The sequence below is a fragment of the Oreochromis niloticus genome, linkage group LG3 (genome assembly GCF_001858045.2).
Source record: "Oreochromis niloticus isolate F11D_XX linkage group LG3, O_niloticus_UMD_NMBU, whole genome shotgun sequence".
Classification (NCBI taxonomy): Eukaryota; Metazoa; Chordata; class Actinopteri; order Cichliformes; family Cichlidae; genus Oreochromis; species Oreochromis niloticus.
In genome coordinates this window covers 49,329,033-49,343,031 of record NC_031967.2, presented here as the reverse complement: position 1 = coordinate 49,343,031, position 13,999 = coordinate 49,329,033, and the positions used below count along the sequence as shown (strand labels likewise).

Here is a 13,999-nt window from a genome sequence, read left to right as displayed (position 1 = left end):
TTTAAACGTTTTCTAAGATCCCCATTTCTTAAAAGTGTCAAAACACTTCATAACTAAATTTCATGATCCAGAGAAGGATGCAACCATTGTGTCCAATTCTCATACACATAAGTAACTATTAAGTGCATTATGTCACAGAGAGAGCAAATTCTGCTGAAATAATTCATATTCACTGACTGAAAAAAATAACTGACTGTAAACTATTCTGTTAAGGCCAAACCAAGATGAGTGTTGGCTCCCTCACTTAGCTCCTAAATTCTGCTTTCACACAGTCTGACCAAAAAAGAATGCTGGACCAATAAAACAAAACACCACTTATTTTGTCTGGGTAATAAACCACACTTAAAGTCAGTTAAAGTCATGCTCTGTATCGAACTTGGCACTTATATTTCATTGCTGACCACAAACTCATTGCGTCTGTTTTGGAAAAAGGTAATGTGACACTTAGAGATTAGCGGTTGACCACAGTGGGTGTCTTTGAAAGCTGAAGCAGCTCTTTTGTTGTAACAACATTCATACATGTGTAAAAATGGAAAGATCAAATGCATTGGTTAAAGTTCAGCTTCTAAATAAGAGTCAGGTGTCTTTGCTTGTCTTCAAACTTTATACATGTGTATAACACCGTGGGAATGGCAAGCAGCTGTAACTGACTGAATGAAGAAAAACTCTAACAGATTATAGACATGTCCATCAAACCTGTCTGAAAATACACAACTTGTTTAATTACAAAATTTTAAAAAAAATGGTGATAAAACTGGGTTGCTTCTTTTATTTCCTTCTTACTCAGATGTGATTATGTCTATAGTCAGCTCTCTCTCTGCAACCTGTAAACAAAAGAAGTGTAGAAGAAAAAATGTAAAGCACAGCATAAAAAAAATTGTCATCAAAGAATCAAAGATTTATTCTATATACAGTACTTTTTACCAAATATAATTGCAGTGGCTTTTAATATACAAATTTGGGTGTGAGTGAAATGTATGACAAACTATACATATTCCATTGCCATTTAATAGTATGTAACTGTCTATATTGCCAATCCCAAATTTACTAATTACTATTATCTGATTGCAGCACATAAAGCATAATTTCCCTACTTACTGTATTATAGAATAGAAGGAATCCTCTGCTGTGTGTTGGCAGCGACCTGCTGAGGGCAACTCTGTGCTGGTTCCTGCTTCTGCTTTGACAACAGATGGAATAAAATCAGTTGGTAGCCAAACCATTTTACATAATAAAACACTTATTTGTCTTAGATTATGTCAAATTACTTAGTGATGTTTTGGATTTCTAAATGCTAAAGTTAAAATGGCTTTTAATCACAAGTAGTCTTACCTAGTTGTTGAGTGTCACAGAGTCCTAAGCTATTGGAAATTGGTCTAGAGAGTGATGCATCTTCAGCTTGTGATGGAGAGGGCCAGTGGGAGTGTGGGGAATGATAACCACAGCAATATTAGTGATCATGATCCCTGTCTGTCATTTAGTGTATTCATTAGATTTGATTTTAAATTTCAGAAAAATTTAACATTCAAGACTAGAAAGAAAATCGAAGCCATTCCTACATGGGCCCATTATGTAAGGTGTTGCTACTCAGCTAACAAAAACTGAAATTTCTAATTGAATTTTTGCTGTTTGCAAGTCAATTCTACTTTTGACTACAAAAATATCAGCTGCTCTTCAGCTTCTTGCTTTTTGCTACTTTTGTACTAAACTAAAATATTAGACTTTACAGTTTACTTTACACTTTTACAGTTCGGGTCTACTCAGCTCTAACCCTTTTTATGTGCAATATTATGGTCTCTGTGAAATATCCTGGCAGATGTGAAATAATTAATTATCAATTACCACACCATAGGTGTGAATGTGAGTGCTAATGGTTGTCTGTGTCTATGTGTTAGCCCTGTGACAGACTGGCGACCTAACCAGGGTGTACCCCGCCTCTCGCCCTAAGACAGCTGGGATAGGCTGCAGCGCCACAATGACCCTAAAAAGGATAAGTGGAAGCGAATGGATTGCTGGATGTAGAACATATACTCTAAAATTATCAGACATTTTTTGCATGTATTTTATTTGTGTATTTTTTTTTTTTAAAAATTGACTTCTCTATCATATGTTTCTTTGTAATATGAATTGTAAAATAGTAAAATTCTTGATTGTATATGGCTGACAATTAATGCTGATCACTGAATATTATTGATCAAAAAAAAAGTATTTGGGTTTAATTAAAGTTAATTTTGAAACTGAATGCATGTCTGAAATTGTACTTCATGCCACATTTTACTATTCTGAGCTGTCTGAGATACAGTAGCTTTAAAATTGTATTCTATGTGGTTTGGTTTACGTTTTGAAGGCTCAAATTATCACTCACATCTATACATTTATAAATATTACATACACGTCTAACAAAGCTACAGACAACACCAACTGAGAAAACAAAAGCAATCGGTTTTTTTCAAAGAAGTAATTTGTTCTTCTGTTCAGTAAAATATCTCCTGTCTTTCTTATAACAACATATGTTGCTCTGCCTGCATCCACTGTGCCGGCCTCTATGAAGTTTAAAGAAATACATTTTAAAAAGGTTTTATTTTGTTGTTGTTGTTCTAAAACACATTAAACAGGTATAGAGGATTTCTTAGTTCAAGCCCAGTAGTTTATGACATTTGATTGTATTTAAAAACGCTGGATGCAAAAATCTGACAATACATCTGCCTGACAGACTCATTTTCCATCTAATAATAATAACATTAATACTAATTTTCATTACCTCTTTGCCAGTAATCTTTTCCAAAGTGATACAGTCCCACTGCCACCAACAGAGCACTGACTAAAATGGTGGCAATGATCCAAGGTGTGGCAGCAAAGGAGGAACGGCATGCCTCTTTGTGACTGTGTGGATTGATTGTGTATTTTGTAGTTTGAGTGTCTAAATGATGGTCTGAAAACAACAGAAAGGCTTAAATGAGAAAAGAATGGTAAACCATCATTTTAGCTCTTGCATAACAACATGGAGAAGAATCTTACCAATCAAACTAAAAGGTTCATAAACATCATGGGAAGTCTGCTACACCAGATTTAGTCATTTAGAATAGAATAGATCTTTATTATCAAAATCATGGGTGTAATTTGCAATTTAGGTTTGCAGAAAGGATATTAATCAATAATTCAAAAATGCTAATATAAAGAGATTTACCAGCTTTGAAGAGCATCAGCTGTCATTCATATCACAATTATGTCTAAACCTTATCTTAAAACATCTGAGTGTCTCACCTGTGATGTTCAGCCAGCTCTCTGGTGATTCTCCAGCTCCTGAGACGCTACACTTGTAAAGTCCTTCATCTGACTTGGAAACTCTCTGGATGGTCATGTTTCCGGTGGAGCTTCTATGGATCTGACGTCCGTCTTTGTAGAAATCAGCTGTGAAGTTGGAGGAAGCTGTCTTGTTCCTGCAGCTCAGAGTCACAGTTTCTTCCATTAAAACAGGAGCAGCAGGACTCTCCAGGATCACATGACCAGCTAAATGAGATGCATTTGATAGTTAAATACATGAAATTTAATTTAATTACAATTTATTATAAAAATCTGTTTTTGTTTTTCCAAAAGTACCAGTGACAGAAAGGTTGATAATGTTACTTCTCTTCCCTTCCTCAGGCTCATACCAGTACTCTCCACTGTCGTCTGTATAAACAATTTTAAAGGTGCAGGATGATCCTGTTGGTATCCTCTTGTTAGTTTTACTACATGATTCTACTTTCCCTTTGAAGTTATGCACAACTTCACAATAATCGATTCCTTCACAGTGAAATGTTACTGATTCGTATTCAAAGAACTGCAATCTGTTTGGAACGATACGAAGAGAAACTGCATCTGAAACAAAGAAAAGTCAAAGACTCAGTTTAGAGTTTTACTGCTAAAATGGGTATACTGCATGTCAACAGTAAAAGGTTAAAACAGTAAATAATCCCATGAAAAATAGGAGATTTTTCTCTTAAAAAAATTCATTTTTTTCCACCCAAAATGCTTGTTCCTCCAACATGTGACCTAATGTTGATATAAAAGAGAAAACTCACTCACCAACTTTCAGATCCAGCACATGCAGCAGAATCATGACAGTGATTGCTGAAGAGAGATGTAAAAGCTACAGAGTTATTAAGGCACATATAATTACCAAATATACTAAAAGTCTATAAGTAATGCTAAAAATTGTTACATCTCATATAGGGATAGGAATCGAAAACTGGTTCTTGTTGAGAACCGGTTCTCACTGTTTCAATTAATTGGAATTGTTTGTCATTTTTGCAAACGATTCCCCTATTGATTCCAGTCACCTCGAATGATGTCACCATGTTGTGTAGCGTCATTAACCTGGCAGGGCGCCTAAGCGGCACAAACGCTCAAAAGTCTGGTTATACTTTACGAGAACGGATAACAACAGGGCAACTTGCAATACCTGCAAAGTAGGTATTTCATCAAAGGGAGGAAACACTACGAATATGCAAAGGCATTTGCTCACAAAACACATGATAACCTTAAATAAATGTCATGTTTTTAATTCTGCTGCGTACTAGTGAATCTTAAACCAGCAGCAGCGGTAACACTATATAAATACAGGCCATTTAACATTTGCACGTCCTCTCCCGTTAATACAGCAGATAACTAATCAACTAACATTGCATATTATGTTAGTGCGACCTGCCTTATTACAAAACCTGCTATTACTGTGCGCTGCATTTAGGTGACCATAATGAGAGATGCAGAGTCTGGCAAGTCACCGAGCAGGGACTGAGTTTGTGGTCAAAGGCTTGCACCCATGTGCCACAGCAGATGCCCCCGATTTTCAGTAAGTGAATGTGTTTAATTGTAGGCAGGGACATTACTGGAGATTCTTGTGTAATTGCTACAGAATAATTTATGTTATACTTTGTTATTGCTACAGAAGAAAATTTATTTTATTACTTTACATTTACAATTTTTTTTTCTGGGAACCCTGTGACACCCCATTGAAGAGCCGTAGGCTGTGGATCTCTTAAGATATCACTGTTACATTTGTAAGGCCATGTTACTCCTAAAAACAAGAATCGATAAAGAATTGAATAGTTAAAATTGTGAAAATCTAATCTCATAACTAGTCCACAAAAATACAACAGCCTAATTTTCTATATAAAATATAGAAAGCTGTCATTTTATTAATCAGAATGAATAACTTAAAGCTTTTGGTATTGTGGAAATAGAGAAAATACTCACACAGTCTGATGCAGAGAGCTGTGACCTCCATGTTGTCTTGCTGAACCGTAACAGTACTGAGCAGGGGTGTGTTTGTCCTACTAAAAGTATTTTAATATTAATTATAATGTTTTAGGGATTAGTGCAATTATCTAGTTTTACAAAAGCTGTTTCCAAAGAAGCTAGGTGTCTTTTGTGTCAAGTCAAGCCTCACTGTTTCAGTTCACTGTCAGTGGGCGGAACAAAAAACCAGTTCAGACTAATGGTGTGTTTGATGCAGCTTGTCGACTGCTTCATGTTCCCTGTGCTCAGTTTGGTGGACGCTGCTGAGATATGTCACACATGTAAATTTAAACCTCCTCTAGAAGTACTCAGGACACTAAGGGAATCATCAAAGTCATTGAAGCTATTTTCAGTCACAAGACAGTTAATATTGCAACAGATAAATAGATATCTATGCATGTTAATACATATCTGCTTAAGATTTCTTAACCATCACTTTAATGTATCTGACTACAGTTTTGAACATTTATTTAATTTTAAACAGGCTTAAAGAGACACATATGTTGCTTGCATGTTGGGAATGGTAAAAAATGGAAGTAAAAAAATGAATGTCTTAATCCTTTTTAAAACAATAGTGTATTGGGTCTTAGAGACACAGTGGCTCACCTGTCAAAACTGTATTGGGAATAATACAGTTTGACTATGCAGAGTCACAAAGAAATGAACCCACCGTGAAAAACACAATGAGACTATCACATAACAAACATAACTTTAATTTATATACACACTTTGTGTTTTGGTTTAGGATTTAGTTCTTAGGTTTTGTTCTTATGCCCCCATGTTTAGGTTTAGTTCGGTGCTTAGTCTTCTCTGCCTGTGTAAAGGTGCTGGTTTTCCAGTGTGTGCATCTGATGGCCCAAAGCTGACTCAGAGATGTAACACCATCCATGGCTGCAGTATGGAACAGATGTGGGTGTGTCCTCATTTCCCAGAGGAGTCCAAATCGTCATCAAACAGCCCTACAGACACAAAAACATGAAAATATAAACAACCAGACTATCAGCAGTGATTTAAGTACTTTAAGACCTCTGTGAAAATCATTTACAGTATATATCACAGAATTTAAGGCCTTTATAATCACAGAGCATACAGAGAAAAGTACTAAACTGAATCAATTTCAGCTTTTGTTTCTCATGATGTATATTGTATTAATAATTAAACTTCATTATCTGTATCTTTACCACACATTTGGCACACAGGTGTAGATACTGTAGGTTCAGTGAATGCTTACATTGCACTGATTAGAATATACTGGACCATTCAAAGCTAAGATTCAGCGCACTGTTAGAGGCTGGGATTTGATGAATTCATCATATATACAACCTTCAATCATCATTTATGTCCAGTTGAGAATGAATGTGATCTCCAGTCTTGATATAAGGAATGAGAGAACTGACAGCTGTTATTTTAATCAGCCTGTCTCAGTTGTTTTAACTCTAAGTATCACAAAGTAATGTGGTAACATCTGGACTGACGAGTTTACTGTCAGCATTTTAATCGCTAGTTTAAAGGCTGTAGGTTGCAGCCATTGCTCTAACACTGTATAAATGTAACAGGCCTCAGTGCTGGTTCTAACAGTCTGAGCTGCTTCCAGCTTTATTTGTGAAGAGCACAGCAGCTTACAAAACACGTAGCTAGCTCGTACAGCTGCGACGTAAAACTTTCATAAGCTAAGATGACCTTAAAATAATGGGGATATGTGAGGTGATGCTAGCGTTAGCCACGTTAGCACACACGCTTCTTAGCAGGGCGAAGCTATGAGCTAGAAAAATCAAGGCTGGCAGACAGCCTGTGTCTGACCAACCAATCAGAGAGCTCCTTACATCCCATGGTGTGGCTTATTTGAATAGCAGCAGGATTTTTAAAATGAAGTTGTTAATCCAACTGCTAATCCAACTGCTAATCCACATGTTAATCCCTGTGCGAACAGGAAAGGGAAATGGGTTTTGAAACACAGTTTATTAAAGTGCAATTCGAAAAAGGATTTTGAAATGAAGTTTATTAAAGTGCAATTCGAAAAAGGTTTTTGAAATGCAGTTTATTAAAGTGCAATTCGAAAAAAGGTTTTTGAAATGCAGTTTATTAAAGTGGAATTCGAAAAAGGTTTTTGAAATGCAGTTTATTAAAGTGCAATTTGAAAAAAGGTTTTTGAAATGAAGTTTATTTAATCCGTGTACTTTTCGGTATTTGAAGTTTCGTTTCAGAAAGTATAATTTAAAAAAGAAAATGAGACACTTATTTAATTCTCAACTTAAAAAGCTAAAATGAAAAACGTAAAACAATTGTTTTTTTCATTTTGTCCTTTCGCACATCAGAAACGAAAAACCCAAGAAAAAAGAACGAGAAAGGGCCCTTTATTTATTTTGTCTGAACCGGAAGTTTTAGTAGGTCAACAACCTGTACAAGTGATGCGCAAACTTATGGCAAACACTGTAGTGTGGACATCATGACGTTGGAAAAATACTCAGACGTGATCATGGAGATGGCAAAACAAGGCCTGTCATCGGAAATTATATCAGAGCGTCTGTCATATGAACACGGGGAAGTGAGAGGATTTTCTGCGAGAAATGTTAGAAAGTTTTGTGCTGAGCAAATCACTAGCTGTCGACTCTCGGACACACGGTTGGAGCTTGAGGTGACACAAGCTATAAATGAGGTAAGGTACTTTCTTCCTTCACCTTATGACTGTGTATGGTTGTCTTAACTGGGTTGTAAGGGGGTTAGTCTAGACTGTGTGCGCGCGCCCGCGCGTTTTAGCGTCTTGCGGGTGGTGGGTAACGTTAGTTATTTTAAAGATGTCTCTCACTGGTATTTGTACAGTTAATTAGCACAATACTTTAGCTTTACACATTTGCTTTCAGAATAAGCTACTTTACATTTGTTGTTCTAGTAGTAGCATGATCTTTTATTTTAAACAGGTGGGCCCAACATATGGCCGCAAAATGATGAAGGGCTATCTGTCCACAAAAGGGGTACATGCTGCAGAGGGACGAATTGGGTCAATTTTAAGAGAGGTGCATCAACCTTATCATGAAGCAAGACGCCAGGTAGCCTATGTTATTTAATCTTCCACTAGAACTGTATTCCAATGTTCTTTGTCATATTTGTGATATACATCATGTAATGGTAGGGCCTAATTCTGTTTAACAGATGTACGCCCTGCTTTAACAGTTACTTGACTCTTCCTCAAACGTATGATCAAATCTGCCTTTATCCAGTCAGCTGTCATTTATTTTTGTGATTTTTTTGTAAGGGAGCTCGGAATCTTAATCCCACACCGTACCATGCTGAATGCATGGGGCACAAGGTTCACCTGGACCAAAACGAGAAACTTGTAATGTTTGGAGTCACCCATGTTTTAGCTGTAGATGGATTCAGTAAAAAGATTGTGAGTCATTCCACAATGCCAATCAAAAACAACTTGAGCATCTATGAATATGTTTTCAGGTAATACAACCTCTCAAACCATTTATTTCATCTTAAGTGTTTTGATGGACATGTTAGTCATATTGGACATGAGCTGCACCCAAATTTACAATATTTGAATTTAAATTAGACATGCAACAGATGGGTCTGGTTATGTTCCTGAATATAATATATTAAGAACTTACCAAACATTTTGATCAACATTTTCTATTAATGTAAAAATAAATAAAATGGAATTGCACATGAATCATTTAACTACTTTATTGCAATTAATCAGTGTTCATTTATGAATGGAACAAGGTTCTTGGATTTCCACATATCTTTCAATTGTTCTGACATACATCTAAAGTCTGAGCATGACAGTGACATTGCAAAGAAACTTAAGAAATATATGTTGTCCTACTACAACTAAAATATTACCCAAAAAAAACATGAATGAATACATTCAAAATAATAACACCTTTGCTGGTCTTAAAGCAAAATAGTTAATAAATGTTCTTTATTTTTCCTGTACCAGACCTGCAGTGATCACCTATGGTATGTGGGACCAGGTGCGAGTAGACCATGGAAAGGAATTTTATTTAACACTGTTCATGCAAGAGATGCTGTCACATCATCGCTTCAATCAGGAGAGACTGCCTTATTTACAGACCTCATCCACAAGAGTAAGATTTAAGTACCATTAACATCAGCTGAAATTCTTATACTATTACGTGTACTACTACGTACATTTAAGACATGTTTCTTTTAACTCTTTTAGAACCACACAGTTGAAAGGATTTGGCCTGAAATCAACAACCGTGTCAACTACCCACTAAAAACTGCCCTACTCCAGCTGATGGACCAGGAGGAGATAGATATGGAGGATAACCTTGTGCGATACTGTGTGTCCAATCTAACCTGTCAGCTGTGTAACATTGGTCTTGCAAGTGTGGTAGAATCATGGAATGCTCATAGAATCCCAGGTAAAAAAAAAAAAAAAAAAAGTCAGATTGCTTACAACCCTGATAATGAACATTTAAACACCTCCTCTATTTTTTACAGGAAAAGGCATACCAAATCACTTTGCAGAACATGGGTGTAAAAGAAGAATTTCTCCAGAGCTCTTGCCAAATGCACTTGAAGCAGCAGACCTTTACAGGCAGCACTTGGGATCTGCACTCAAAGAATATTCGACTTTTGGAGTTGATCCCTTCACAACCGAACAGGACAAACTTAGAACAGAGAGTCATTTTGCAGAAAAATATCCTGATATTTCACATTTGTTTTTTAGAGCCGTAAATGGTGACTTTATGCCATACAAAGAAGCTCTGCTCTGTCTCATAAACATAACTCAGAGAAATGTATGAACCACTGCATCTGTAAACTGTACAGAACAGACAAAAAAAAAAATCAACTGACTGTAAACATTTGTGTGTACACACTACATTACTCCTCTGCAAAAAAAGATTTCAATACAGAAAATGCAGCTGTTAGACCAGTAATTTGTAGAACTCCGTTGTTACTCTCCCTGCATTTTGCACAGTGCTGTGATGTCTCTTGCCACTGTTCCACACATGTCTTGCAGCCAATAATGCTTCTGCAGCACAGTGAGAACACTGGATCCTCAATGATGTCTGCAAAAGTAAATCAGATAAGTGAGACTGTTATCCATTTATGTTGAATTTAGTTCAAACTATAGGTTCAAAGTCAGTCTTGACATAAATTTACAGACAGCATGCAGAATATTTTTGGTTATTCTGTAATTACTCTTGTTCACGCTGTTCTGAGAAAGTCCCTGTCTATATTTTTGTCTATAATTGATGAGGGGCAAAATCAGTACATTTTCTCAATTAGCAAGCAAGAAAAATGAAAAAGTTACAGGTACTTGATTCAATATATGCAACTACAGTCCCATTTTAAATGTGAACTTTTTAGTTTTACATTACTGTGAACAGTGTACCGTCACCCATACTGACATTGTAATCAATTTGAAAAGCTATACTTTCATAGTCAAGATTGCAAGGAGAACCCAAATTAAATGTGCATGTAAACTTTTGAATGTTATGTTACAGTAGACCTGCATCTTGATTGTCTGTGCCTAAGTATTTAAATGGACACTGCTGAATAAAGAGCCTATGTTTGGTAAAAAAATGTTTGTCCAAAGTAATGATTGAATGTGGTTTGACATTGTTTTAATTGTAATTAAAATGTTAGTGTAGATGTAATGTATTTACTAAGCAACATTTGAACATACTCATACAAACCACGCAGCTAAATCCCTCCTTGAGTGTCTGCAGCTTGGGGGTTGTGACTTTCTGGGCAACTGCAAGATCAGTGAGCTCTTTGATTGCTGCTGTGACAGCTGGCAGACTTTGAGATGCCAACACCAACTCTTCTATTTTGTCACTCACTTCTCCCAAACTGGCACTGTCATCATCTTTACGGCTGCTACAAATAAAAATGGATAATCAGATGTCAAAGCTACTTACTGGCTTAAAGAAACATCACATCACTTACTGATAGATGATGATTTATGTAGTGATGTCTTACTGCTATTATAGGATTTAAATCAAATTAATTCTTCTATATTGATGTTCATCCTATAGTATATACATATTTATTCACATACCTCAGTTTCTTCCTCTTTGTTCCCTGGAGGCAATTAAAGTCTTGTTCAGGCACAGCAAGAATTTTTCGTGCATTTTGTCTCCAGTACTGTGACCCTACAGATGAAAAACAAAACCAAAGAAACCTGTTTAGAAGCCAATACCATATTACCCAATAAATATTACAAAGAGTCTGGTAAGACATGTCTCTCCATAAGATATGGGCTTTAGCTGTAATATTATGGCTCACCTGTTGTGCCCTCCGACTCCAGAATTGCATTGCCCTGTGCATCTGTCAAAATTATTGGGTTGTAATTACCAATGGCATCTTGCACTTTTCCTACTATCCCTTGAAGCGTAGCCTCAGACTCCAGGAATCGTACAACCACCATTCTATTGGGAATCAACCTCCCACCAACTACATCTGCAAAGTACACTGATCTGTAAAACAAAACATAATAATTTTACATATCTTGTAAAAGACAGCAGGCCACAAATCCATTCAGTGATTGCTATAGGCAAATTGTACTAAAACAGCTTTGCTATTCTTAACAATTCAACTATCCATGCACCTTATGTTTCTTTTTATTTTGCCTGTTCTGTAATTTAATATTCAAGAACACAGACTCATCCTACCTCTGAAATGTTTTGGAGGACATAGGGGAACTTGAAGTAGCCTGCTGTGAACGTGAAGGTGCAGACGCTGCCACAGCTGGTGCTCGCATAAATGCAAAACGCTGCCCGCTGGAACCTGCTGTTGGAATTGACTCCATGTCTTCTCCGTGGACTTCATAGTGACCTCTGGGTGTAAGGTCTAATGCGCTGAAAACACCAGAGACCGCACCGGGGAACATAGCCACGTTTGAATCATCCGTGATGTACAGAGTATGCGCGGATACCTGTTTAAGAAAAGTTTCCGTAAATCACGTTGCTCTGCTAACGTGTTACTCCTGTGCACACGGTTAATAGGCTCTAAAGGCTTACTTATTAGCTAGTAGCCGGTAAAAGTCAATGAATAACTATTTACACATTAGCACATGTGCACAATTCACATATTAGCACAATGAAGACGGCTAGACATAGTATTAGTAAAAGTAGGCCTACATGAAATCACCAAATGTTAACGTTAGCCGTTCCGCAGTAAGGAAGAACAATAACGTTCATAAAAAAACTGCTGAAAGCAAAGTTTGCGAAGTTTACATATCTACCTGAAAGATGCGACCCAGTTTTTCTGCAGTCATGTCTTCGTCCCGGAGTGTCACTCTCTTAGTTTTCCTAAAAACAACGTAATGGTCCATCCTCTGTTTATTCCAGTGTAACTTTAAGGCCGTCGATCTCTTGTGTGGGGGACGGTGTGCGCGCGCCATAAAAAAACGCGCAGAAGAAGTACTTCCCGTTTCAGACATTGAAAATGCGTCTATTTTTTTGTTTTTGCGCTAGTATACTTTCATTATTTGAATCACGAAGAAATCCAAAAAAGCACGTCTAATTTTAAGTGTATGACGGCTATTTGTTACCACCGAATGAAAAAACAAGTTATTTTCGCCCATTTTATTCTTTATCAAAAATTAAAAAAATGAAAATTCTTTTAAATATCGTTTTTTCGTTTTGGTTTCTGAAACAAAACTTCAAATACCGAAAAGTACACGGACCTTTATTAAAGTGCAATTCGAAAAAGGTTTTTGAAATGCAGTTTATTAAAGTGGAATTCGAAAATGTTTTTTGAAATGAAGACTTAAAAAGCATTTTAAAGACTTTTAAAGACAGTAGAAGGCGATCTGGCTAGATGGAAATCTTTGCCCATATCACTCATGGGAAGGGTCGCCGCTATAAAAATGATGGTCTTGCCAAAAATAAACTATTTGTTTTCAATGATCCCAAATAAGCCATCACAAGATTGATTCAGATCTCTAGACTCATATATTTCTAAATTTCTTTGGAAAGATAACCCCCACGTATCAGCTTAAAAACATTACAAAGGACCAAGGATAAAGGAGGATTAGATCTGCCTAACTTTAATCACTATTTTTTAGCCAACAGGCTTCGGATCATCTCTAGATGGTTTAAACATACCTTCTTAGATGAACCTTGGATAGATGTAGAACAGGCACTATGTAATAATCTAGAAATTTCAGACCTACCATTTATCAGTTCAAACATCAAACAACATGATTGCTTCAAAAGCATCAACATCAGCTCTTCTCTGAGAGCATGGTGGGAGTTTCTAAAAATGAAAGAGTCCTCATTAATTCCATGCAAACGAACAATCCGGACATATTACAAAACAATAATATGATAAACTTTCCAGATCGGAGTTGCAAAGGAATAAAATACTTGGAACATATATTCAAAGGAACAGACTTTATTTCGTTTGACAGACTAGTTACACAATATGGGATCAACAAGAAACGATTTTTGGAATATCAACAAATTAAATCCATAGTAAAAACGAAATGTAATCACAGTGAAGCTGAATTACAAACACCACCAAGTGTGGTACATTTTTTTAATCTAAAACCCCCCAAATTATTGTCTAAAATATACAGAACACTTTCTAAAATAGATGAATCATTATCCCTTTCTATTGCAAAATGGGAAGCAGATTTATTAATCATCTTAGACCAAAACCTTTCGTCTCAGATATGCTTAAAAACCTTTCAATGCATCAGAAATCCCAGTTTGCAATTAATACAATACAAAATATT

At 36.3% G+C, this 13,999-nt stretch overlaps 2 protein-coding genes across 4 annotated transcripts; one reads left to right on the top strand and one right to left on the bottom strand.

The window, feature by feature from the left end:
• The first annotated feature begins 7,452 nt into the window (after positions 1-7,452).
• LOC109198422 (uncharacterized) lies at positions 7,453-10,839 on the top strand. Its single transcript, XM_019353878.2, has 6 exons — positions 7,453-7,936; positions 8,199-8,327; positions 8,534-8,727; positions 9,224-9,371; positions 9,467-9,671; positions 9,751-10,839. The coding sequence occupies exons 1-6, from the start codon at positions 7,727-7,729 to the stop codon at positions 10,053-10,055; spliced, it is 1,191 nt and encodes a 396-aa protein (XP_019209423.1). The 5' UTR covers positions 7,453-7,726; the 3' UTR covers positions 10,056-10,839.
• Positions 8,952-12,938, bottom strand: LOC109198423 (uncharacterized). Of its 3 annotated transcripts, none has more exons than XM_025906034.1 (6): positions 12,503-12,938; positions 11,931-12,193; positions 11,545-11,735; positions 11,318-11,411; positions 10,943-11,133; positions 8,952-10,322 (listed from the first exon to the last, which is right to left on the bottom strand). In XM_025906034.1, exons 1-6 carry the CDS (start codon positions 12,698-12,700, stop codon positions 10,135-10,137), a joined length of 1,125 nt encoding a protein of 374 aa, XP_025761819.1. In that variant the 5' UTR covers positions 12,701-12,938; the 3' UTR covers positions 8,952-10,134. The 3 variants fall into 3 exon arrangements, with proteins under 3 accessions (XP_025761819.1, XP_019209425.1, XP_019209424.1); XM_019353880.2 differs by having other exon boundaries at positions 10,953-11,136; positions 12,503-12,936; XM_019353879.2 differs by having other exon boundaries at positions 10,943-11,136; positions 12,503-12,935.
• Between the last annotated feature and the right edge of the window lie 1,061 nt (positions 12,939-13,999).

Coding starts and splice junctions, on each gene's coding strand:
- LOC109198422 (XM_019353878.2), top strand. CDS start 7,727: ATGACGTTGGAAAAATACTCAGACGTGATCATGGAGATGGCAAAACAA. Junction 7,937..8,198: donor TGACACAAGCTATAAATGAG/GTAAGGTACTTT, acceptor TATTTTAAACAG/GTGGGCCCAACATATGGCCG. Junction 8,328..8,533: donor ATCATGAAGCAAGACGCCAG/GTAGCCTATGTT, acceptor TTTTTTTGTAAG/GGAGCTCGGAATCTTAATCC.
- LOC109198423 (XM_019353879.2), bottom strand. CDS start 12,700: ATGTCTGAAACGGGAAGTACTTCTTCTGCGCGTTTTTTTATGGCGCGC. Junction 11,412..11,544: donor GGAGTCGGAGGGCACAACAG/GTGAGCCATAAT, acceptor TTTCATCTGTAG/GGTCACAGTACTGGAGACAA. Junction 11,137..11,317: donor ACAAAGAGGAAGAAACTGAG/GTATGTGAATAA, acceptor TTTTATTTGTAG/CAGCCGTAAAGATGATGACA.